The sequence below is a fragment of the Oryx dammah genome, unplaced genomic scaffold (genome assembly GCF_014754425.2).
Source record: "Oryx dammah isolate SB20612 unplaced genomic scaffold, SCBI_Odam_1.1 HiC_scaffold_1, whole genome shotgun sequence".
NCBI lineage: Eukaryota > Metazoa > Chordata > Mammalia > Artiodactyla > Bovidae > Oryx > Oryx dammah.
In genome coordinates, this window is record NW_024070185.1 from 7,661,626 (window position 1) to 7,685,666 (window position 24,041).

The 24,041-nt window shown below is 51.2% G+C and overlaps 1 protein-coding gene across 2 annotated transcripts in view; it reads right to left on the minus strand.

Annotated features, from left to right (window-relative positions):
• Nucleotides 1-2,214: 2,214 nt before the first annotated feature.
• BLK (BLK proto-oncogene, Src family tyrosine kinase) overlaps nt 2,215-24,041 on the minus strand; it is a 53,030-nt gene continuing 31,203 nt past the window's right edge. For both annotated transcript variants that reach the window (XM_040233560.1, XM_040233483.1), the window contains exons 2-13: nt 21,386-21,494; nt 18,701-18,755; nt 17,184-17,277; nt 16,221-16,319; nt 15,124-15,227; nt 11,065-11,211; nt 10,446-10,598; nt 9,035-9,214; nt 7,843-7,919; nt 5,264-5,414; nt 3,565-3,696; nt 2,215-2,863 (exon numbers count right to left, since the gene is read on the minus strand). In XM_040233560.1, the coding sequence (XP_040089494.1) occupies nt 2,658-2,863; nt 3,565-3,696; nt 5,264-5,414; nt 7,843-7,919; nt 9,035-9,214; nt 10,446-10,598; nt 11,065-11,211; nt 15,124-15,227; nt 16,221-16,319; nt 17,184-17,277; nt 18,701-18,755; nt 21,386-21,493 (1,506 nt within the window). In that variant the 5' untranslated portion in view covers nt 21,494 and the 3' untranslated portion in view covers nt 2,215-2,657. The remainder of the gene's footprint in view (nt 2,864-3,564; nt 3,697-5,263; nt 5,415-7,842; nt 7,920-9,034; nt 9,215-10,445; nt 10,599-11,064; nt 11,212-15,123; nt 15,228-16,220; nt 16,320-17,183; nt 17,278-18,700; nt 18,756-21,385; nt 21,495-24,041) is intronic.

Consider the following 24,041-nt stretch of genomic DNA (forward strand, 5'->3'; position numbering starts at 1 on the left):
CCATCAGCCTCGCTGCCTCCCCCTGTTCAGGACTAGGAGGACCACACATCTGAGAGGCCTCGTAGAGCCAGGGACCCCTTTGTAAACCGTCAAGTGCTCTGCTCTGGGGGGCCCATTCTCATTAGTAACTTAAAAAAATATACTGGATTACTGTTCTTTCGGCTGTGCCCCAGGGCATGTGGGATTTTAGTTCCTGGACCAGGGATTGAACCCTCGCCCCCTGCAGTGGAAGCGTGGAGTCTTAACCACTGGACCACCGAGGAGGTACTGTGAGCAATGTTTTAAAGGCTCTGGACTCTGTTCCATCAAGTGAATAGCTCTTTTGCCATGGTTAAGAAATGAGGTTTTTTCCAGGGAGCTAATTAATCTGATTTGGAGAATTCTCAAATACAAGAAGGGCTTCCCAGGTGGCTCACTGGTAAAGAACACATCTGCCAATGCAGACACCTCAGGAGACCTGGGTTTGATCCCTGGGTTGGGAATATCCCCTGGAGGAGAAAAGGGCAACCCATTTCAGTATTCTTGTCTGGAAAACCCCATGGACAGAAGAGCCTGGTGGGCTACAGTCCATGGGGTTGCAAAGAGTTGGATATGACTGGGCAACTTCACACACACACAAATACAAAGATGTCTGTTTTCAAAAAAAAAAAAAAAGAAAAAAGCCTGCAATAAGCTAAAATCTACCCTCCAGGAAAGCGGGTGAGCTGGGGTGGGCAGAGGCAGGACTGGGCCCTGGCCCTGGTCTATGGACCTGGTCTGGCTGAGACCTTATCTAGACCTCAGTTTCCACTCGTGAGAGGCTGAGAATGGAGTGAGGGTTGGGCTAAATTATTGATTTTCAAAACAATTTAAAAGTCACACTCTGTTCAAATAACCCTTGTGAGGCCTCTGAGCTTGTGAGCCAGAAGCAAGAGGGTCTGCTCTGCTTGAGGTGGGTGGGCTTTCTCCCAGCCGCTCAGCCTACTGTGAGCCTCCTTCTCCTGAGAGCCCAGCATGGAGGCCCAAGGCTTCGAGGGGGCACAGTCTGAGACATCTGGACAGAATCTTCCTGGAAGAATGGCTAAGAGTGGTGAGTCCTCACTCCACTATTATAGCCGTGTGGCCTTCGGTTGGTTACTTACCCTCTCTGTGCCCCAGGTTTCCTCATCTCTAAAACAAGGATCACAGGCTCTACCTCTCTCTTTATACCCAATAAATATTGACTGATTATGAAGCTCTGTTCGGTTCAGACTGTCACAGGATCAGAGGAGTCGAAACGTGGCGAGTTGTTGGCCAGAGGTTTGGGGGAGTATGGGAGGAAAGAACAGGTGGAGCCCAGGGAATGACAATGAAGCTATTCTGTAACACTGTACGATGGCATGGGAGCATCCATAGGTCCACACCCACAGAACACAAGGCAGAGAGTGGACCCTAAGGTAAACTGTGCTAAGTTGCTTTAGATGCGGCCAACTCTTTGCGACCTCTTGGACTGTAGTAACCCACCAGGCTCTGCTGTCCAAGAATACTGGAGTGGGTTGCCATGCTCTCCCCAGGGCATCTTCCCAACCCAGGGATCAGACTCATGTCTCTTACATCTCCCGCACTGGCAGACGGGTTCTTTACCACTGCGCCACCTGAGAAGCCACGCAGGTAAACTATGGATTTCGATTAATAATAATGTGTCAGTATTGGCTATCAGTCCTTACAAATGTATAGCTACGATTGCAAGATGTTAACAATAGGGAAAGTTTGGGGGTGGGGCTGGATGAGGGGTTAAATAGGGAGTCTTTATATTTTTCATTTAGTTTTCTGTAAACCTAACAGCTCAAAGAAGTAAAATCGAGCATAAACAAAACAAAAACATGACAAATGGGAGCTTCAGTGAACAGTGCGGAGCCTGAAACGTTCCTTGGTGTTACCATTCCCAAGTCACCGGTTTATGCTCCCGGTCCAGGGACCCAGAGCCCAGGGCTTGTTCGCCTCCCTTGCCTGCGCCACTGCTGAGCAAACCCCCCTTCTCCCCATCACCCAACTCAGACCTGGAGGTTGAGGATGTCTGGGGTGAGAGCGCCACCTGCTGGCGCTACTCTAGCCGCCCTAAAAGGCAGTGATGGCGCCCTTGTCTTGGGGCTGGGGTCCTCGATTTTCTCTTGAAACCCAGTGTCATCTGCGAGTCCCTAGAGGCACCACTCATATAACCACGAATGGCATGAATGCGATGTCCAGGCTTGTCGCCAGGTCTCGCGACTTTATTTCCGAAAAGTCCTAAGTGCTGAGCGCAGTCTGGGTCTGGCGAGAGTCGCTGGACTCAGGTCGCCGGGGGCCGACTCCCTGTTTCTGGTGCCAGCACAGGGAGCCTTCTGTGACGCGATGACGGACACCGAGGAGTGTGCCCGGCACTACTCTGAACATTTCACCGGGTCATCCTCGTGCGGAACATGCGAGGTAGGTTCATTGTGGTTCATCCCCTTTCTGCCAGTGTGAAGGTGAAGGCGCTAAGAGGCTAAGTCGCCTAGGGCCGCACAGCCAGAGAGGTGTGGCGCTGCGATTGGATCCTGCTCAAGTCCAGGCCGTGACTCAGCTGCCTCTAGTTTCCTCATCTGAGAAATGGGCGTGCGGACATCTCCCCGCCTTTCGGGTGCATCTGGGGCTGAAGCCAGACAGTTTTGCACGCGGGCCTAGGGCTGCAGCTCGTACTGGCCCTCGGTGGCCGTGTGGAAGTCCTCGAGCACCGACTGCAGGAACTCAAAGGTGGGCCGCTCCTCCGGCCGGCTGCGCCAGCACTCGGCGATGATGCCGTTGTACAGCTCAGGCGGGCACGAGTCTGGGCGCGGCATGCGGTAGCCGCGCTCCAGGTTGCGGATGACCTCGGGGTTGGTCATCCCTGGAGGTGGAAAAGACGTGGCTGAGGACCGGCGGGGGCCCGCGAGGCATCCACCGCTGTCTCTGCCCTCAGCCCGGTTGGTGCCACCTTTACGCATCCCTCTATTTATTTTTCATTGCTTTGAGAACGGGGTAGATGATCTCAGTGCGGGGCAGTTCCTCCTGGATGGGGTGCTACCTGCTTACCTGGGACTGTCAGGCACACAGGTGAGCATCACTCACCAAGCAGGTGCTTGGTGAACAGGCCCCAGCCCCTCCCCACAGGTTAAGGGCCCAAGCCCTTCAGATCCGCCTGGGGGTTGACTCTCGGGATGGAGGTTTGCGGGCTGTACCCAGGGTGTAAGGCCAAGGGAGGGACCACTTGGCCACTCAACTGAGGGAAACTAACTGGAAGAAACTTGAATTCAGACCCTGACCTTAACTGAATTCCAGGTTTGTGGGCTCACCGACCTCTGGCTGGATGCAGGGGACACCGTGCTGTTTCCAAGAGCAATGTTGAGGGGAGGGAGGGAAGCCCCGCCCCGCCCCGCCCCGCCCCGCCCCCCCTCCAGAGTGGCACACCTGGGTTTCAGTTTCAACCACGGGGCTCCATTCTGACATGCACGTGGGCAGCCCCAGGCCCTGAGGATGGGACATCTGCCATCACAGCCGTCTCAGGACGGCCCTGAGCCGGGAGGGTCGCTGTAGGACACAGCTGCCTACCTGGGTAGGGCACACGCCCATAAGTGACAATTTCCATCAGGAGGATTCCAAATGACCACACGTCCGCTTTGATGGTGAACACCCCAAAATGGATGGCCTCTGGGGCGGTCCACTTGATGGGAAACTTGGCCCCTGCGAGAAAAACCATGAGCAGCTTCAGGAGGCCATGACTGCCTTCCTCCACACCTCCCAACTCCTTGCTGTTTCTCCCCCAGCCAGCCCCTGCCCTGCCTGGTGATGCCTGGGTCACTATATCAGACAGAAATGCGCCCAGGGAGTCATTCAGACCCATAGGACGCATGACCAGGAATGTAAAGACCCTGGGGGTCCACAGCACCAAAGGACAAATACCACCCCCATCGCCTGCTTTGTGTCTTTGCCTAAATTGGCTTCACTGGGCGACCAGCATGTGTTTCCACCTGGGACTGAAGAGGTCGTTTCCACCTCCCGTTAGCCTTGTTTACTAACAGGAACCCATGACTGGGGCAAGTCATTTAACTTGTCCTTGCCTTAGCTGGGCTTCCCTGGCAGCTCAGACAGTAAAGAATCTGCCTCCAATGCAGGAGACCTGGGTTCAATCCCTGGGTCAGGAAGATCCTTGAAGAAGGGAATAGCTACCTACTCCAGTATTCTTGCCTGGGAAATCCCATGGACAGAGGAGCCTGGTGGGCTACATACAGTCCATGGGGTTGCAAAGAGTCAGATGCAACTGACTAATACTTTCACTTTACTGCCTTAAATAATCCTTTCCTGCAAAAGGGAAGTGGTGACACGTGACTCAGGTACCTGCTAGGGTCACAGTGAGGAAAGAGTTCAAATCCTAAAGCCCTGGATGACGTCCACAGCAGCTGCACGGCCCATCCCTTGATCACCCGCACCTTCTCTAGCTTTCTCGCCTGAAGTTCCCTCAGTGAATGGGACAGATAATCCATTTCCCGTATCAACTGATTAATATGTTCACTAGTATCACTCACTAACTTGCTTAATGAAATGTATTCTGAGTGCCTCAAATCCTCTTGTAAAGAGGATTTTGCCTATTTTTTTACAAAGTAAAGCAAAGCACCTGTAGTGACCCCAATTCAGGTATTAAGTTTTTGCTGCTCATACGTTGGGCTTTCCAGTGGCATTAGTGGTAAAGAACCCGCTTGCCGATGCAGGAGATGTAAGAGATGCATGTTCCATCCCTGGGTCGGGAAGATCCCCTGGAGGAGGAAATGGCAACCCATTCCAGTATTCTTGCCTGGAGAATCCCATGGACATAGGAGCCTGGTGGGCTACAAGTCCATAGGGTCGAAAAGAGCTGGACATGACTGAAGTGACTGAGCAGGCAGGCATTTAGGGCAGTGTTTTCTAAAGTGTGCTCTGTGAACCCCTGGTTCTATGAGAGGTTCACAGAACCTACATGGAAAAAGTTTCTGGGATTCCAATGACTTCGGGAGACACAACATGAAACGTATGTGCACTGTTCCTTAGCTGCATGCCCTCTCAGTGCCTTTATTATGCTGCTATGGGCTGGGAATCTCCAAGGGAGGACTCATGGAATGGGTGGTATCTCTAAACCTGCTCTCACATAGTCATTCCTCCTGAGGCACCTGTGGTCTGCAGAGCACATCAGGGAAATGCTGAACCAGTTGGGAGCAAGGTCAGACTTGCATGACAAGAAGTCCAAGGGGAATTGGGGAGTTGGGGTGCTGCTCACCCTCCTGGGCGGTGTATTCATTGTCGATGATCCGGGCCAAGCCAAAGTCCCCGATTTTGCAGCACAAGGCCTCAGACACCAGGATGTTGGCCGCTCTCAGGTCCCGGTGGATTGAATTCATCTGCTCGATGTACGCCATTCCTTCTGCAATCTGAGGGAGGGGGGCCCCACAGTGAAGGCCAGCTCCTCTCAGGGAGAGAAAGGACTTTAGGCCACCCTCTGCATCAGAGCCAGACATCAGAGACAGGCGGCGTGAAGGTTCCAAGGTGTGATAGGACGGGGGGAGCTGCCGTGTGGCTGCAAAGTGGGGCACACGGGCTGCGGTTGGAGGGGAGCTTTGCACTTCATGCTATAGAGAGAGACGAGGAGCACCCAGAAGGCAGAGAGTGCGTGCGTGTGTGTATGCCTTTACACAGAGCAAGGCGTTAGCGTGATCAGAATGGGTTTTAGAAGCTGTTCACCTGGAAGGTTCTGATTTTCTGCTTTCCTAACCTTCAGATTCTTGGCCACATCTACTTAGAAACTTATTTATTTGTAGAGTACATCATGAGAAACACTGGGCTGGATGAAGCACAAGCTGGAATCAAGATTGCCGGGAGAAATATCAATAACCTCAGATAGGCAGATGACACCACCCTTATGGCAGAAAGCAAAGAACTAAAGAGCCTCTTGATGAAAGTGAAAGGAGAGTGAAAAAGTTGGCTTAAAGCTCAACATTCAGAAAACGAAGATCATGGCATCTGGTCCCATCACTTCATGGCAGATAGATGGGGAAACAGTGGAAACAGTGACAGACTTTATTTTTTTGAGCTCCGAAATCACTACAGATGGTGACCGTAGCCATGAAATTAAAAGACGCTTACTCCTTGGAAGAAAAGTTATGACCAACCTAGACAGCATATTAAAAAGCAGAGACATTATTTTGCCAACAAAGGTCCGTCTAGTCAAAGCTATGGTTTTTCCAGTAGTCATGTGTGGATGTGAGAATTGGACTTTAAAGAAGGCTGAGCACCGAAAAATGGATGCTTTTGAACTGGGTGTTGGCGAAGACTCTTGAGAGTCCCTTGGACTGCAAGGAGATTCAACCAGTCCATTGTAAAGGAAATCAAAAAACAAAAAACAAAAAACAAAAACAAACAAAAAAAAAATAAAGGAAATCAGTCCTAAATATTCATTGGAAGGACTGATGTTGAAGCTGAAACTCCAATACCTTGGCCAGCTGATGGGAAAGACCCTGATGCTAGGAAAGATTGGAGGCAGAAGGAGAAGGGGACAATAGAGATTGAGATGGTTGGGTGGCATCAGCAACCTGATGGACATGAGTCTGAGTAAACTCCGTGAGTTGGTGATGGACAGGGAAGCCTGGTGTGCTGCAGTCCATGGGGTCACAGAGTCGGACACGACTGAGCTACTGAACTGAGCTGAACTTATAAACTCAGGTGACTTTTCATATCCTTTGCCTCTTGGGGACCCAAGATTTCCCAGAGGATTGACAGAGATCCTTGACAACGAGTGAGAAAAGGAAAAGAAAGGGAAAAAAGGGAGTGAGCAGGCTTATCATGAGCTGTGGTTTGAAACCAGTTACCAGGCTTAGTTTTCCGAGACCACCTCACCATCCTGTTCAACCCAGCCTGTGCGCACCTCAGTGGAAAAAAGGGGGTGGAAAAAAGGCACGGTGACCTCAGTTCCTGCCCTGATACTAATAGCAGATAACGACTTGGAGGGGGGTGGGGGTGGTGTGGGAGAGGGGAGGGTGCCTCCCTCCAACAGGATGTGTGTGTGTGTTTCTGTGTCTCACGGGCTGACCACAGACCGGAGCTTTTCTTCTGAGAGTTCCAGTTTCAACAGACACACACCCAGGGCCACCAGATGTGCTTTGCTGCCAGTTAGAATCCTCAGCTAAAATCCCCCAGGAGGAACGTTTCCCTCCTCTTCATTTTGCTCTTCACCTCATGATGTCTGAGTCTACAGAAGGCACTGATGGGAACCATCTGAGGATGGAGGAGGTCACCACAAAGTGCTGACCTGCCATAGGATGTGGAATTCGTGGGGACTTTCTGGGTTCCCCACACCATCCTTTCTTCCTCTGGTTCTCACCAACAGAACCTTCATGGCTGCCCAGGAGAAAGACTACATTTCCCAGGCTCCCTTGCAGCTAGGTACAGGCGGGTGACAGGTGGCCAGGGGGCTGGGAGAGCAAGTGTAGTGAGTGACTTCCAGCACTTGGCTCTAACGGGAGTGGGTGTGGTTTGCTCCCTCCATCCCACTTCTTCCTCCTGGCTGAGGAGGACAAGATGCTAAAGCGTGAGCAGGCTCCCTGGGTGGGAAGATGATCTGTTAAGACCTAGTGGGTGGAAGAAACCTGGGTCCCTGTGACTCTGAGGGGAAGCTCCACTGCCCACCCCAGACTGCCCGCCTCTGGTGCTTACACATTGAAGCTATGATGACTTGAGTTTTCTGTCTCTCACAGCCCAGCCTAAATCTAACGGACACAGCCTCTAAAGAGTTGATCTCGCTGAGCTGCAAGGGCAGAGGACAGGGCCCAGGGACCTGGATCACTGCCCTTGGAGCTCACGAACCTGGGCCGACATGTCAATCAGCCTTGAGAGGGACAATCGGCTCCCTTCATCCGTCTTCAGGAAATCCAGCAGGCAGCCTGAGGAAAGAGAAGTTGCAGCTGACCTTCTGCAGGGTGACCCGACCCTGGCCGGGCTGGCCTCTTGGGGTGTGGGCCGCTGCCCACCTGGGCGGGAAGTGGGTGGCACTCTTTCAGGTCTCTTGTGCCCCCATGGCTGCAGGTGCCACTGCTCTACAGAAACTCCCATCTCAGCCCTCACAGCTCCCAAGAGGCGCTGATCTGCTGCCAGCTGCTTGGAGGACGTGAGGTCTCAGTCAGGTTCAAGGTCACACAGTCAAGGAACTGGGTCAGAAACTGCTCATGCCCTGCATGACATTACAAAGCATCTTCCGCCCACTTCACCCTTTGTTGGCAGACATTCTGCCTCCGAGGATGCAAGAAATCACCAGAATTACGGAGACTCATCTCCTGGAGCTGGTACAGGGGATAGAAGCTGCTCCTCTTTGGTATCTAAGAGCGGGGGACTGCTCACCTGAGGGGTGGCTAAGAGGTGAGCAAGGGAGCCACATGCCTCCAGCTCAACGTAGGACCCCTTCATTACACCCTTTAAAGAACAGACAGCATCAACACAGCATTTTAGGATCCGACAGGAGTCGGGGTGCAGTCAGGGTCATAGGAGAGGTAAAAAGGATTCCCCAGGCTCCAGTAGAGAATGGCCATACTCTAGACCTCAGTGGCCATCTCACCCAACCTCTCATCATCCGTGTTGAAAATGTTCATAGGGTCGTACAAAATCTCCTGGACTAGAACTGTCTCTGGACACCCAGCCTACTATTCTTTAGACTTTGCTGCCCTCTGTCCGCTCCAGGGGGTGCCAAGCACAGGAGGCTCCCTGCAAAGATGCTGGTGCAGGGTCTCCTGAGCTATGGAAACTCCTCTATAAGGACCACTTAGCTGTCTTGTTCTCATCATCCTTCACTCTGCCCCCACCTATGCATGTGGAACACCCTAGATCTGCAGGATGTTGGCTGCTTGATCCAGCTCATGCCTCAGTGGTCCCCTGCAGAGGTCCCCCGGCCAGGCAAACTCACAGCAGCAGGTCAGCCTTATCCTCCTCGGCTCCCCCAAGCCTGGACTCCCACCCTCAAGCCTTCCTGCCTGTGTGAGGGACGCAGCCCCGGGCAGGGCCCCACCTCTGGCCATGTATTCCGTCACGATGTAGATGGGCTCCTTGGTGACCACGGCGTAGAGACGGACTAGCCTCTCATGCTGGAGAGTTTTCATCAGGTTGGCCTCGCCCAGGAAGGCCTCCGGAGACATGGTTCCCTCCTTCAAGGTCTTGATGGCCACCTTGACGTTGTTTTTGTAATAACCTGAGGCCCGGGGACAAAAGATGAAGAGGATGTTCAGAAGACTTGGAGGTGGGGGGAGGTGATCCCTTATCCAAAATCTACGTAAGCTTCCAGGAGCCATCCCTGTTCTATATAGATGGGGCACTGTGGCCAGAGCCCCTCCCCCTGGAAGTGGTCCTGGGCTGGAATTCCAGCTCCTGATGGTGCCGGATGCTCCTGCTTACCTAGAAGGATTGAAGCCTGTCCTGGCCTCCTCTGCTAGACAGGAACCCTGGGCAGTTAAGGAAATTACCCAGCCTGGGAGGGGGGCTGTTTCACCTCCTGGTCCCTACAGCCAGGTCTGGGGTGTGTCCCTTTTGTCCTCCTATCCCTGCCTAATGAATCTCTTCAACCACTTGATAGTGTCAGTATGGCAGTAACCATCACAGCCTGTGGCAGGATCATAGAGGAGGTTTCTGTGCCCCCTCTCTGCGCCCTGCGACGTTCATCTCTAGATCCTTATGGCTCCTGCACACACACACCCCCCCCCCAGCCTATTAGGTCCCTGTCTGCATGGAAGTGAAAAGATAAGTCAGGACTCAGACTTGCCAGGAGCCAGGGGGAGCTCCTGCCAGGGGTGCCCCAGGCATCAGTCCCGGATGCCGGAGGAATCAGGGAGGTAGCAGGGTCCCGCCTTGAAATCATGCCCCAGAGACACGGGCCTTTCCAGGGATAAAATAAAGCATCTTTTATATTCTGATCGCACATTGGTAAGCAGAGGATCGACCATTCACTGTAATTGAAGGTGAGGCCAGGAAGTTAAGGGACGGGCTAGTCTCACAGCTGCAGGTGGTGACTTTGTTATCAGGGTCCTGGAAACCCTGGTTCACCTCTCACCCTGGTTAACACAGTGTTTCCACCCAGTGAGACAAAGCCAAGAGGAGCTAGCCAGGCTCCTCTTCCAGGTCACACAGGAGTCAATGGCAAAGGCAGCTCTGGGCAGTGAAGAAGGAAGGCGGGAACGGGCTGGGGTGGGGGCAGGGGAAGAGCTGGATTCTGCTCCTGCTTCATCACCACATCAGAACTGCTGAGGGCAGGTGACTTCAGTGTTCTGTACTTCTATTACCTCGTCTGTGGAATGGGTATATGGTCCCAGTCCCTTCCCTTTCACAAGCCTCTATGGGAAGTACGATGCCCCATGCAGGTCCTGAGCCTTCTGTGCTCTAGGATGCAGGGCAGTGGGTGAGCGACTCCCGGAGTACCACATACTCACCCATCCAGACTTCACCAAACTGCCCGGACCCAAGCTTCCTGACCAGCTTGAGAGACTGCCGGGGAATTTCCCATTCATCCTGGGCCCAGGGGTTCTGGGGGGCCAGGCTCACACAGGGGTGGGTCAGCCTTTGGCACAACCCGTCCCCTTTCTCTGCATTAGGAAAGAAGAGATGAGCTGGAGGTCACAAGCATAGACAGATCTGCGGATACCATACAGAACACGAGAGCTGTATCATTCCCAGCTGTGTCCCCGCTCCTTCTCGACAGCTCCACATCCACCCCAAGTTCAGTGTGCACAAGTGCACACACACACACACACACTCAGCTCTCTGCATTTGTTTTACGTAAAATAAGCATGCTATCATTGTCCTGCTGTCTCTAAGGCTGAAAATACTTGCTCTTCTCCATGTGGTCACAGCCAACATGGAGGACCAGGGACACAGACAGGGAATCATTATGTTGACGGTTATCAACACCTTAGGTCCAGCCTTGGGATAATCCTCCACCCCTCTGCCAAAACAGCACCAGTGGTTCATGCGATCTTGAGAACTCAGTGATGGAGAGACACGAGGACTCCTCTGGCACAGCCCCGCCCTCTACCAGATGCCCCCTCTTACTAGAATAGTGCTGCACCAGAGCCTGCAGAGTGGGGAAGGCGCTCCGGGGAGAGATGTAGTAGCCGCCTTCATCCAGGGAGCGGATCTTATAGTGTTTGATCACCTCCCCTTGCGTGGTCACATCCTTCACCGACAGAGAAAAGGCACCTAGAGAGTTAACAAAGACACACGCGTGAGAAGTAAGACACGAAGAGGGAAAATCAGGATTGGGATTTGGGGCTTCATTTCAAGGCCTTGGAAAAGTGCTGTTAGTTGCTCAGTCAAGCCCGACTCTTTTGAGACCCCATGGATTGTAGCCCCCCAGGCTCCTCTGTCCAGGAAATTCTTCAGGCAAGAATACTGGAAGAGGTAGCCGTTCCCTTCCTCGGGGGATCTTCCTGACCCAGAGATCAAACCCAGGTCTCCCGCATTGCAGGCAAGTTCCCCCAATTCTGCTTTCCATTTGGACCATCATCAGTTACCCTTTTCTTCATCTCACCCTCCACCCTCCTGGAAGCCTTTCCTGTCAGCTCATTTTAACTCTGTCCTTGGCATTCCTCCTCAAACCTCCTAAAACTGCTCCGGAACTCTAGAGCATGCAGAATGCTCTCTTAATCATCAGGCTGTTCCCCTTCTTGGGCACCTGGGACTTGAGGACCCTTTGCCCTGGAATATTGAGAAATACAGAGTTTTTGGAGGGGCTAGGACATTGACTCATTCCTTCCTTCCTTCATTCTGTTGAAAGATTGACTCTGCCCCACATGCAATAGCAAATTACAACCCGAAGCACTCCTGTCCATGGGGAAGAGCATAATAAGACACAACCCAGGGCTTCTGTTCAAATCCATACACACATCTACGTATTCTGTTTTCTTCAGTCGGCCAAGGGTTAAGAGCAATTTAGGAGGCAAGAGTTTCCAGCTGAGAAATTTTCCATGAACTTGATATTTTTATAAGGCGCCTCTGTTCAGTTCTCTGGGTGCCACATACTTCCGCTTTGATTTGCTAAACGAGAAACCTGAGGCCCAGAAGGGGAATGTCACTTGCCCCAGGGCCCTTGGCTGATCAGTGGTTGGCCTGGGGGCTCCTGTGATCTTACTTAAGCCGCGCCTACCGCGGGCAGTACCACCCTTCGCCACCAGGTGTCAGGCTCGGACACGTCTTGTCCTGGGCGTGGGCGCTTGATTTTTGCCCTGCGCTGTTTGTCTTCAGGCGTCTTTTCCTCCCGTATCAGACTATCACCCCATCTCAAATCCTTTTTCCCCTTCCTTGGCCATTGCGCCTCTCTCATCGCCCACCTACAAAAGCATGTGGAGAGGCCGCGCGTCCTGTGGCATGGCCTGCCGCTGACACAGCCCGCCCCTCGTATCCTACCCCAGCTCAACCTGCACGCTGCGAAGTGTCTTCCCAACTTCGCCCCTGGTGAGTGCAGCAAGCTCGGGTATCGCAGGAACCAGAGAGGGGCGCTAGTGAGTACCTTCATCCACGCACCACCCTGGCGAGAAAAAGAGCTATCTTCTCCATTCCCGCAGCTGTTCCTTGCTTGTGATGTCTCCAGATCAGCCAAGGAGACCCGAGTCTCTTCCTCCAGTGCCACGGGAGCCTCTCTGCTGTGGGCTCCTCTCAGGACCCGTCCCTAATATCTTTTTTACAATTTGGCATTCCTTCTTCTTAAAGCGGGTCTCAATCCTTCCTGTTCACAAGATCTGGATCCCCTGTCCTGCCTCCACCTTGCGGCTGGAATGCGCTGGGACGCGGGGCTGGGCTCCTAGAGACTGAGATTTTCGTAAAGGCCACCTGTCCTTGACCTGAGAAACTAGTCAGTTCCAACATATATACCAATAAAATTAGTTTCGAGAAGCTAAGGGATGTTCTGGAGACCTCTTGGGTTAGAACTCACTGCCCGTCTTCCGGGAGCAGTGTTCCTTCCCACCTGAAGAGGCCTTGGATTTCCGTGGAGCGTGTGCACATGTGTATAGAGGGGTCTTGGAGGGTCTTGCGAGGAGGGGTCTTGCGAGGGGTCTTCTAGACCCTGCTCCAACTGGCCAACCCCAGCCTGGACTAGCTGTGGGGTGGGGGGCAAGGACAGGAGGAAACACCCCACCTTTAGAGATCCTTTCCTCCTTCACACTGAGGTTGGGGTGGCTTTCCCTCCAGAGGGCCCCTTAGCAACAGGCAGCCATTGAAACATCATTTCCTGGTGAAATGACGTGATGTCTGGCATTTGCTTCAAAGTAATGGGGCTGGGGATGTACGTGAAATCAGATTAGCTGGGTTGATTATTGGTGAAGCCGGGTGTTGAGTACAGGGGTTCCATTTAATTTGTTTTACTTGTGTATGTGTTTGAAATATTCTACAGCAAACAAAACATCTAGTCCTCTTCACCCTGTTTGGGAAGTTCTCCTCCATCTGCCCAGTGTTAGGTCTGTTTGACACATTTTAGAGCTTGTGAAAATTTTCAGAGCCTCTCAGATGATTGGGCTCTGATGCTTGTTCACTGTTGGTCTAGAGTGAGTCACTTCTTCCCTCAGTTTCCCCACCTTTCAAATGGGGATATTGGCCCAGTATCTCAAAGATGGAAGGCTAGAGGCAAACCGACTAGGAAGCATATGCCTCAAGGTTCATAGCAGTACCTTTATAACAGCCCCAAACTGGAAACAACCCCAATTCCTCCAGAATGGAGAAAGAGCTTATGGAATATTCATATCCTGGATTCTGTTTAGCTGTCAAAGTGAGCAGATTATTGCTGTTGCCTCAACCACGCAAATGCATCTGTGATGGATGGAATTGTGTCCCCCCCCATCCCTGCTAATTCCTATGTTCAAGTCCTATACCTCAGTGATGTGACTATCTGGAAATAGGGTCTTTAAAGGGGAGGTTACATTATTGAGGTGGGTCCTGACCCACACAACTGGTGTGCATATAAGAGGTGATGAGGATGCAGACATATGCAGAGGGACGGCCACATGAGGGTACAGGGAGAAGACGGCCACCTACAAGCCAGGGAGAGAGGCCTCGGGGGAGCCAACCCTGCTGACAGCTCAGCCTTAGATTCCTGGCCTCTGGACCTGTGGGAAAGCACAGGTCTGCTGTTTAAGCCTCTCAGTTCCCGGTACTTTACTACAGAAGGCCTAGCAAACAAATACAGAATTTTACAATGTTGAGTGAAAGGAATAAGACGCAAAAACTAAAATGGCTTGATCTCATTTGTATAATAAAGGTGAAAAACAGATGAAACATGGGTGGTAAAACTATAAAGAAAGGCAAGGAAGGGCTTCCATCAAAGTCAGGATAGCAGTGGCTTCTCTGCGGGTGGGAAGGTGAATCAGGAAGGGGTACCAGTGGGGCAGCGAGAGGGGCTCTGGGCATCTGGAATATTCTTGCTCTTGTGGTTACACAGATGTTTACTTATTATTTATAATTATTATACTTATTATTTATAATTCTGCTCTTGTTCATAATTTTTGCAATTTTTAGATGTGTTTTATACTTGATAGCCAAAAGCACTTGAAGAAGGAAAGACAGAAAACTAATGACAGAGAAAGAAAAAGCCCAGTGACCCGAGAGTAGGGGCAGAAACACTCCACTCGGTCAGTGGGTTTAAATCTGGGAGTCCCCCCAGTTCTCATGATCACTACCCCCTTCTTTTGTATCACAGGCTGTGCCCCAAACTTCCGATGCCTCCCAGGCTCTTGCAAGTGTCTGAGTCACAGCCTCTTGATTCCAGATGGGTCGCCCCCCTCTCCGCCCCCCACCAGCCTCAGCACTCCCCCTGGCCCAGGCGGTGTGAGGCCGGCCCTCTGGCTGGAGCAGCTCTCTGACTCCCTCTCCGATCCCCCACCTGAGTTGCGTGCATTTCTAGCCAGGTCTTGGGAGAGCTGTCCGTGTACACAGCCTCAAGGTCAAACACTGGATACTCATGGGCTGTCCTGGCTGGCCTGATGTGGCGGGGACACCCAGGTGGAAGCTACCAGATTCTCCTGGCTGGCACCTTCCCTGCCCCCCACCCAACTCCCCAAAGGAAGGCCACAGGTGGGGGTCCCCGGCTGCATGGCGAGGGCAGCAGGGCCCCAGGGTTACCTTTGCTGGTTTCACTCTCTCTAATAAGAAAGGCGCCAGCCTTATTGACTGGAGCCAGAAGCTGCCTCTCGGCATCTCTCCGGCAAATGGATCTAAAGAACCACCTGGAAAGGAAAAGCACAAAGGCAGGCAGAGCTGAGTGTGGCCATGCTCCCGGGGATCTTGTCACCCAAGTCCTTTCCCCCTTGAGATACAGTGTGTTCCTGTTGCCAACCTGACCCTGAGCTGAACCCCTGTATCTTGATACATGAAATCCCCTCAGACCCTTTCCCTCCTGTCAGCAATGGACATGGTGTTTCCTTGACAAGAAATGAGAATGGTGTTTGGTGCCCTTTGCTAATTTTGCTCTGGGTAAATGCACCCAACACCTTCCCCTACAGCCCACCCTCCCTGGGGTCGGTCTCCAGTGCTCCTTGAGCGTGGCTGGTTGAGGTGGACCTGCCCTAGCCTCACCCTGGTCCAAGGAAAGGCCCAGGACTGGGCGTGCTGGGCAAGGAGCCCTCCCGAGGGCGAGCATCAGTGGACAGGCACACCAGGTGAGGCTGCTAACCTGTTCCAGCTCATGAATTTGACAGACTCTGAGCTCCTTCGGGGGAGGGGCCGTGTCGTAGTTGGTTTGGCGTCCTCCCCAGTCCTGGGCAGAGCCGGGCTCTGGCTCTGGTTGTTCGGGGCTCTAATGCCTGAGGCCGTGGCTGGCAACGTGTGCTTGTGAGTGATGAGGATTCTGTGCCCAGGCTCTCCTGTAAGGCGCCCATCCTGTGAGTCCCCTGAGGAGTGAGCCCTGAGTCCTGCCCCCTGGAGGCAGGGGAGGAGGCTGGCTGGTTAAAGGCGTCCCTATCAGGTTAGCCAGGAAACGGGCAGCTCTCACTTCACAGTGGGAGCTGTGCGTAGGCTCCCTGGTGTCCTTGGTGTCACGCAGACGTTTAAACGTTGTCTGGGATTTTAGGCAAGCCTTTCCCAGCAACTCCAAGACCCCCCCCCGTCCTGTCCCCCCCGTGCTGGTTTCACATCCTGCTCTGCCTTTTAGCTGCTTTCTGGCTCCGTCCTGCCTGGAACAGAAGCAGCCAGCACACCTGTGGGGCTGTCTGTCCACCTACTTTTCCACTTCCAGGGTCTCTACCCGGGCCACAAAGTTGCTGGGCACGTAGCCTTCTCTTCCTGTGATGAGAGACTTGGCCAACCACCAGTCTCCAGTTCTAGGAAGGAAGGAAAAACAGAGTGGGTAGTGACTCTCACGGGCCTCTCCCTCGGTAGCTCACAGCCCACAGCAGCATCTCAGGCAGAAAATTCGAGAGGCAGACAGTCAAGTGGAGAGAAGGGACGGGGGCCAGTGGCTCAGTCCCTGAGGTGTCCAGGTCATTTCCAACTTGCAAGCTTCCTTCCAGGGAAGAAGGGGACAATACGGCCTCCAGGGGAAGTTTATCTACACAGCCTGATTCACCCAAGAGGGGCCCAGTCTTCTAGTGAGCAGCCTCCTCTCGACTAATGGGACACTTTTAGAGTTTAGGGAGTAAGTTTGCACTGGATGGGAAAGACAGAAACAAGAAGGGCTGCTAAGAAAGGACGAACCAAGAGCCATTCTGCCCTTGGCTGGAGGCCCTCATAGAACTTCGAGAACAAAAGCAGCTCCCAGGCTCCACAGGACAAGCACAATGTTTGAAGCAGAGTATAGACTTTGGAGGGGTTTCTGAGAAGAAACCCTGGATAAATCTGGACACGACTGACTCCAACCCAGAGCTGTGATGGGACAGTCAGGCAAGCACTATGGGTGTCAGGAGGGCTGCATGGAGGAGGTGACATTAGAGGTGGGTTTTGAAGGAAGGATAAGATTTTGACAGCAGAGTAGGAGGTAGTGAATAGGAACCACCTCACCAGAAAGACTTTTAAAAAGTGCATGGAGGAAAGGTGATTGGGTCAAGTTTAAGAAAGTGCCGGGTGACTGGGCTGGGGGGTGGGGGGCAGGGCACTGGAGAAGATATTCAGGAGGCAGCTGTGGGGTGTCGGGGTGGGGAGAGGGGAGGGGGTCCTGCAGTGGCAGGGACGGTGTCCTGGACACTTACTCCTTCAGGATCTGCAGCTTCTCTCCCTTCAGCATCTGCAGGTCCCGGTCGTTCGTGGCCTTATAGTCATACAGGGCCACCACGAAGTGATTCTCTAAAGGGAACAGATTAGACATGGCTGCGAGAGCCGTGGTAGGGGCTGGGAGAGTCCCGAGGGTCTAGGGAGATGAGCTTTGTGGACCTGAGGGCTGCAGACCCAAGTCTGGGACCAGCGTGGGCAGATCTCTCAGCCCTTATAGGCCATGAGCCTCCCCTCCTGCCCTCCCCGCCTCTGTTCCAAGGGCAGTGGTGGTCTCAGAACACAGCAGCTGTAACTTTGACCTGTGACTGTGCCCGAGGCTAGGTCACAGTGCTCAGCCTGACAGTACCCAGACAAGCTGGTGGTCCCACAGCAGAGGTGGGGAGGGGGCTCCGCAGCTTGGCTTAGAGTTTTTCCAGTGACCACTACTTCTCTGCACAGCTCTGGGAAGCCAAGACCCCTCCAGGAAAAGGTCACCTGGAGACCACTTATCTTCCCTGGGAGTAGATGACTCAGCTTTGTCACCAAAGCCTGGCTATTCACCCCACTCTGCCGGGAAGGAGGGGCTGGAATAGGTGTGCTGAAGGCTGTTGGTTTATTTCCTTCCCCTGAGCTGTCTTCCTGGAGGTGCAAAGTCCCCAGCAGGAAGTGAAGGACCCACACCCCTCACCCCATAGTGGTGATTCATCGTGTCCTCAGCAGGATAAGAAACACCAGGCACCAGGCGAGGCCCCTAACTGGGCTCCAGCTCTTTTGAGTAGGCAGACTCTGAGCAACTTCAGGGGAAGGGCCATGTCGTGATTAGTTTGGCATCCTCCGCAGTCCTGGGGCAGAGCTGGGCTCTGGGTTGATTGCTTGGTGCAGTGGTGTGACGGCATGAAGCCTGAGGACCCCAGGTGCTGGGTGCAGGTGGCTGATGAGGATGCTGGGGTGGAGCGCTCCGGGAAGCCCCACCCTGTGAGCCCCCTGCCCGAGTCTGAGCTTCTGACGCAGGACCGCCGAGGTCATTCATTACGTCATCTCCGCAGTCCCTCCTGTCAGAGTGAAGTGGAGGCTGGGGGTGGTTAGAAGGTTGGTGGGGGCCTTTAAGAGTGGGCTGGGAAACAAGATGGGGCTTCCAGGTGTGGGACAGAGCAGGGGCTGGGATGCAGAACATCAGCCCTCACCCTTGGAAGCTGGGTGCTGGAATCTTTGAAAGCCTGGGTTTGATGATGCTGTCTGTATTTGCAGTAACTCTTTTGGTGTTTGTTTATGAAGTCTTTTACAAAGACTGAGGCTCAGATACTGAGGGAGCTGGTGGTTAGACTCCTGGAGAGATCCCCTTTGACAGGTGAAACCTGGGGCACCTCACTCAGCCTCCCTCCAGACTTCTCCTCTCAAACCCTCGAGGGCTTCTCTTCTCCAGGCAGCTGCTCCCACCTTAGCCCCTGTTCCAGCCTCACGAAGCCGGGGCCCAGAGGACGTGGCCAGGGGGCGCTCAGCTGCAGCCCCTTCTTACCTTGATCTGGGTGCGTGGTGTCAGGAGGTGGGGGAGCCAGGTGGTTAAACACAACCTAGAGCGGAAATGCAGGCGCTCTATATTAGTTCACACCCTGAGGTCTGGGTGGGGCCCTGTGGGGTGAGGCTGCCAGCTGGAGGGTCTGGGGGAGCCCAAGCTGCACAGTTAAACTCTACATGAGCGGCTGAAACTCCCCAGGTGCCAGCACCAACCCCCATTGCCGTGCCCCCCCACCATCTGCCAGACCACACACAAGGTTGGAGGAGGGGTACATGGGGATGCCCCAACTTCGTAAGAAGCAGCTGTGGAATTGGGGGCGGGGAACTGGATCACCAGCTAGGTTATAAGCCTGGCTCTGCTTTAAAAGATGAAGTTGCAAAAGAGTATTTGTTCTCAAGGAAAATTATTTAAAAAGCATGTTTCACTAATATGCTCAACTAATGTATTTCACTAATAAAACTCAACTAATGTATTTCACTAATAAAACTCAACTAATGTATTCCCAGATATATACCCTGTAGAGAAAGTTTTATACAGGAATGCTCCTAGCCCCCCAAAACATTAAATAAAAGTTGTTGAAGTGTGGAAATCACTCTTTGACCAAAGACAGACAAATAGACAAACTGGTTGGAAAGTCATGCAGTGAAATTCTGGACAGCTCTGGGAGTTTGCGGCTATAGTCCCACACATTCACGTGGATAAAACCCACATATGTAACAGAGATCAGAAACCCAGGTCTCTGGGCTTCCCTGGTGGCTCAGTGGTAAAGAATTCATCTGCCAGTGCAGCAGACACGGGTTCGATCCCTGATCTGGGAAGATCGCACATGCCGAGGAGCAGCTAAGCCCGTGTGCCACAACTACTGAGCCCGCGTGCCCTAGGACCTGAGCTCTGAAATAAGAGCGGTCACCACCGTGAGAAGCTTCTGCAAGACAACTAGGGAAGAGCCTGAGCAGCAACAAAGACCCAGCACAGCCAAAAATAAACCAATAAATAAACATTAAAAAAAAGTTCCCACGTCTCAGACGAATATGTGCCATCTGATCCAAAGGGCAAAATCAAACTGAACAGTGTATAGAAATGCATACATATGTGATCACACCGAAAAAGTGAAGCTAAGAAATGAAAAACATTCAGGTCAGTGAGACCCGAGGTGACAGGATGGATGGGGGCAGCAGACAGTCTCACTGGCCACTTTCTACTTCTGAGGGTGAGGGGGTGCTGTGCTGGGTGTTCATTTTGTTCTTATTTTCAACTTGATGTATGTGTTACAAATTTTCCTTTTGTATTCTATATTTATTGAACACAATTTTGAAGTAGCATTTTGCAAAATGGCATGTATCGCATGGTTCCATTGAAAATATAAACACATAAATAACACACAGGAAAGGGGTCTAGAGGCAGGAGCTCCGAAGTGAAAAATCCTGGTATCACTGGGCAGTGGGACAAATGAGTATTTATAATTTTTTTCCATAATTAATATATGTGACTTTTTTTAAAGTTAAAAACATTCCAAACTCTAATACTGATTAGCAAGTAACAAACTTAATAAGTCAGAGTTTGCCCAGTGAATCATTCATTCATTCAACAAACATTTCATTATTTGCCAAGCCCTGCACTAAATTGGGACATAGATGGAGAAGGTTTCTCTGGAAAATGGGATTAGTAATCCTCTCTCCCCCAACTGCTTCAGGTCACTGTCAGAGTAAAGCAATGGCCAGATGGATATGCTGATGGGGGTAGAGAGATCTGTAGTGGGGGAACCAGGCATGACTCCCAACTGCCCCAAATAAAAAGGGGGTAGGTGGCCAGGCAGGAGGAGACATGAATAGTCGTCTCAAAGTGCATCTTTGGGGATGGTACCATCAAATGGTGCTTTGTGAGCAGACCAGAAGGGCACAATGATCTCCAGGAGCTTCTGGGCAGGGATGGGGGCAGCTGCTGCTGCTGCTAAGTAACTTCAGTCGTGTCCGACTCTGTGTGACCCCATAGACGGCAGCCCACCAGGCTCCCGCGTCCCTGGGATTCTCCAGGCAAGAACACTGGAGTGGGTTGCCATTCCCTTCTCCAATGCATGAAAGTGAAAAGTGAAAGTGAAGTTGCTCAGTCGTGTCCGACTCTTAGCAATCCCGTGGACTGCAGTCTACCAGCCTCCTCCATCCATGGGATGGGGGCAGCAGATGTTGCTAAATGCTCCAGACTCCCTCAATTTCCTTTTTTCAAGTTGACATTTTTTTATTTCCTTTTCTCTTCAGGCTGCCCTTGCCCATTGAAAACTGGCTAAGAATTAACAGGTGGGCCCACCAGGCCTGGTCCTGCGCTAAAGGCAGTGTGCCTTCTATACCTGTATATACACTGCATATGGTCACAGCTCCATCAGAAAGGCATTCTGACTGTACCCATTTTACAGATGCAGACACTGAGGCTTAGGGGAGGTAAGTAACCTGCTCTGAAGCACACAGCTAATAAATTTTGACTCAACAACCTGGCTGTTTAATTTTATGCTATACCACCACCACGACTTGAGCCAGGGTGGCTGTGGGAGGGGGCCTGTTTGTCGGAGCCCTGAGTTATCTAGAGATGGTGCTGGCCCTGGCTGGAGACAGGCAGCAGCCCTGGAGCTGCACAGGTAGGCTCTGTGCTCCCGTCGCCCACCCTCTCCAACTGGGCACCCAGGTCACTCACCAGGGGCGGCAGTGGTGGGGGCTCTTTGCTCTGGGTGCTGGTCTTCACAGGGCTCCATCCACTGCTACCCTTCTCCTTGACCTGCCTTTTGCTGCTCACCACTCCCATCCTGTCAGAGAGCACGCAGCAGATCAGCGATGTAAGTTTTCAGAACCTCTGTGCACAAGAGAACCCCCAAACCCTTTCCGGTGGCCGATTTCAAAGGTAGAGAGGCAGTAGTGGGGAGCATGAAGGTCAAAGTCAGAACATGGGTTCAGAAGGGGTTTGGGCGGGCTGAGCTTGTTTGCATCTTTTTCCAAGAGCCGGAGGAGGTGGCCCAGAGAGGAGAGACACCTGGGTTTAGGACTCAGAGATGGTCTGGTCTGAGGAAAGTGCCAGAAACCTGCTGGGGTGGATCCCAGGCCCTGGGGACAGGAGCCTTGCTATCTAGAAAGAGGTGGCCAGCGCATCTAATGGTCTGGGTTTCAGTCTTCACTTGGGAAGATCACAGCCCCTCTCGTGGACCATGACAACATTCTGAGGTTCTTTCCAGCTCAGGTTTTCAGATGAGATGCTGTAATTTACAGCACAATGAGCGCACAGGAACTCAAGGTTAACTTCTCAGTAATATCGGGGAAAGTTCTCTGGAGGCGAATGAAATATGATCGAGATTTTTCTTGAATAAAGAGACTTCAGTGACAGATGTGGGGAAGGCCCCAGCATCCTCACCATGTCACCAACACCCTCACTCCAGGGGCAGCTGTTCGGGGAGAGCTTACTGTTGACCAAGAACTGCACCTATCTCATATCATCCTTCAGATCTCCAAAATGAGTGCAAGTGGGAGGTCTGAGATGGTAAATAGCTGGTTCCTGGTCAGACACAGAGAGCCAGTTTTGGAGCCTGGGCTGACCCTGGACCATCACGCTCCAGCTCACAGCTGGCCCGCCCCCGCCAGGCAGGTGCTTATGGAGGAAAGGGCTCTTGGCTGAAGGGTGTGTGGATGACGGGGTTCCTGACTGCCACTGGATATATACATCGTATTCCAAGGCGCACCCCTTTTCCCTATCTCAGTGTCTTACAGCTAATGATGATTCATAGGTAATTAGCAGCATTTCCTCCTCTCTTAGTGAGACATAAACGCTAGCCCTCCGAGCAGCGGTGTCTTAGACTCAAAGAAACACCGTAAAGCATTTCTTTCAGAGTTAAAAGCACACACCTCGTATTATTTCTCTTCAAAATCATCTTGAAAAAAGAAAAGACTATAATAATTGTGAATGATGGATAGAGAACCATAGTAACAAATAACCCACAAGTATTGTTTTTTAGTATATTTCTCATAAAGAACATTTGTGAACCACAGTAGTAATATAGTACTAATTTTATTAGTACTATAATAATTACTAATTATTATTGGTAATAATAATGTAACCTAATTACTAATTGGTTTTAGTTACTAATAATGTAAACAATTCTGATACTTCACATTGTTAAAGAATAACACTTTTTTCCTTGTGTTTGTGTGTGTGCCTGCTCAGTTGCTTCAGTCGTGTCTCACTCTCTGTGACCCTGTGGGCTGTAGCCCGCCAGGCTCCTCTGTCCATGGGATTCTCCAGGCAGGAATACTGGAGTGGGTTGCCATGCCCTCCTTCAGCGGATCTTCCCGACCCAGGGATTGAACCTGGGTCTCCTGCATTACAGGCAGATTATATACCGCTGAGCCACCAGCAAAGCCCCTTTTTTGTATTTACTTGTATTTAAGTAGTTTCTTTTGTTAGTTTAGATCACCTTTAACATCAAGTGAAATATAGTGCCAAAGTGACAGGTCAGCATTTCAATTTTCAGAGATCTTTAGGTATCCACATTGTGGATAAGGGATAGTAGGTTTGTACTTGTAAGGGCTGCTGAATTTTACCAGGTACCTATTTAATATCTATTAATATAGTAATTTTTCTTCTTTAATTTGTTGATGTAATGAATTATGTTGATAAATTTTTTTCTATTGAAACATCCTTGCATTCTGGAGTAAAAGTTATTAGGTTACAGTATGTTAGTCTTTTTGATTCATGGTTAGATCTTATTTGTTAATATTTTATTTTGAATGAAAATCTATATTCCCAAGTGTGATTAGTCTATGAGGAATTAACATTAAGATAATGCTGGCTTCCTAACATACCAGGGAGCTTTTCATCTTTTTTCCTATAATCTTGAGTAATTTAATAACATTGGGGCTATCTGTTCTTTAAAGGCTAAATGGAACTCAGCTGGTAAGTCCTCTGTTCCTAGGATTTTAAATAATAGATCTTTAAATAAATTTCCAATTTTTTCTACAGGAATTTGTCTCTTGCTATTTTTCCTCCTTCTTACACCATTTTGATAATTTATATGATTTATAAGAGATCTTTGATTTCCCTTACTTTTCAAATTCATTGCAATTAAGGTTTACATTATACTGTTTTGTAATTATTTTCATTTCTTTTCTTTCTTGATTATGGCTTATTTCTTGTTCCCAACAGACATTAAAAGTATTTTCAATAATAAGTATGATTTTTTAATTGGATAAAATTATCTGAAAGTTTCTAAGACCAAATAAAGTTTTATACCAACTTTAAAATTATAAAAAAGGAGAGTATAATCAAAATAGCATGAAAGTGGTATAGAAATAGATGTCTCACCAGT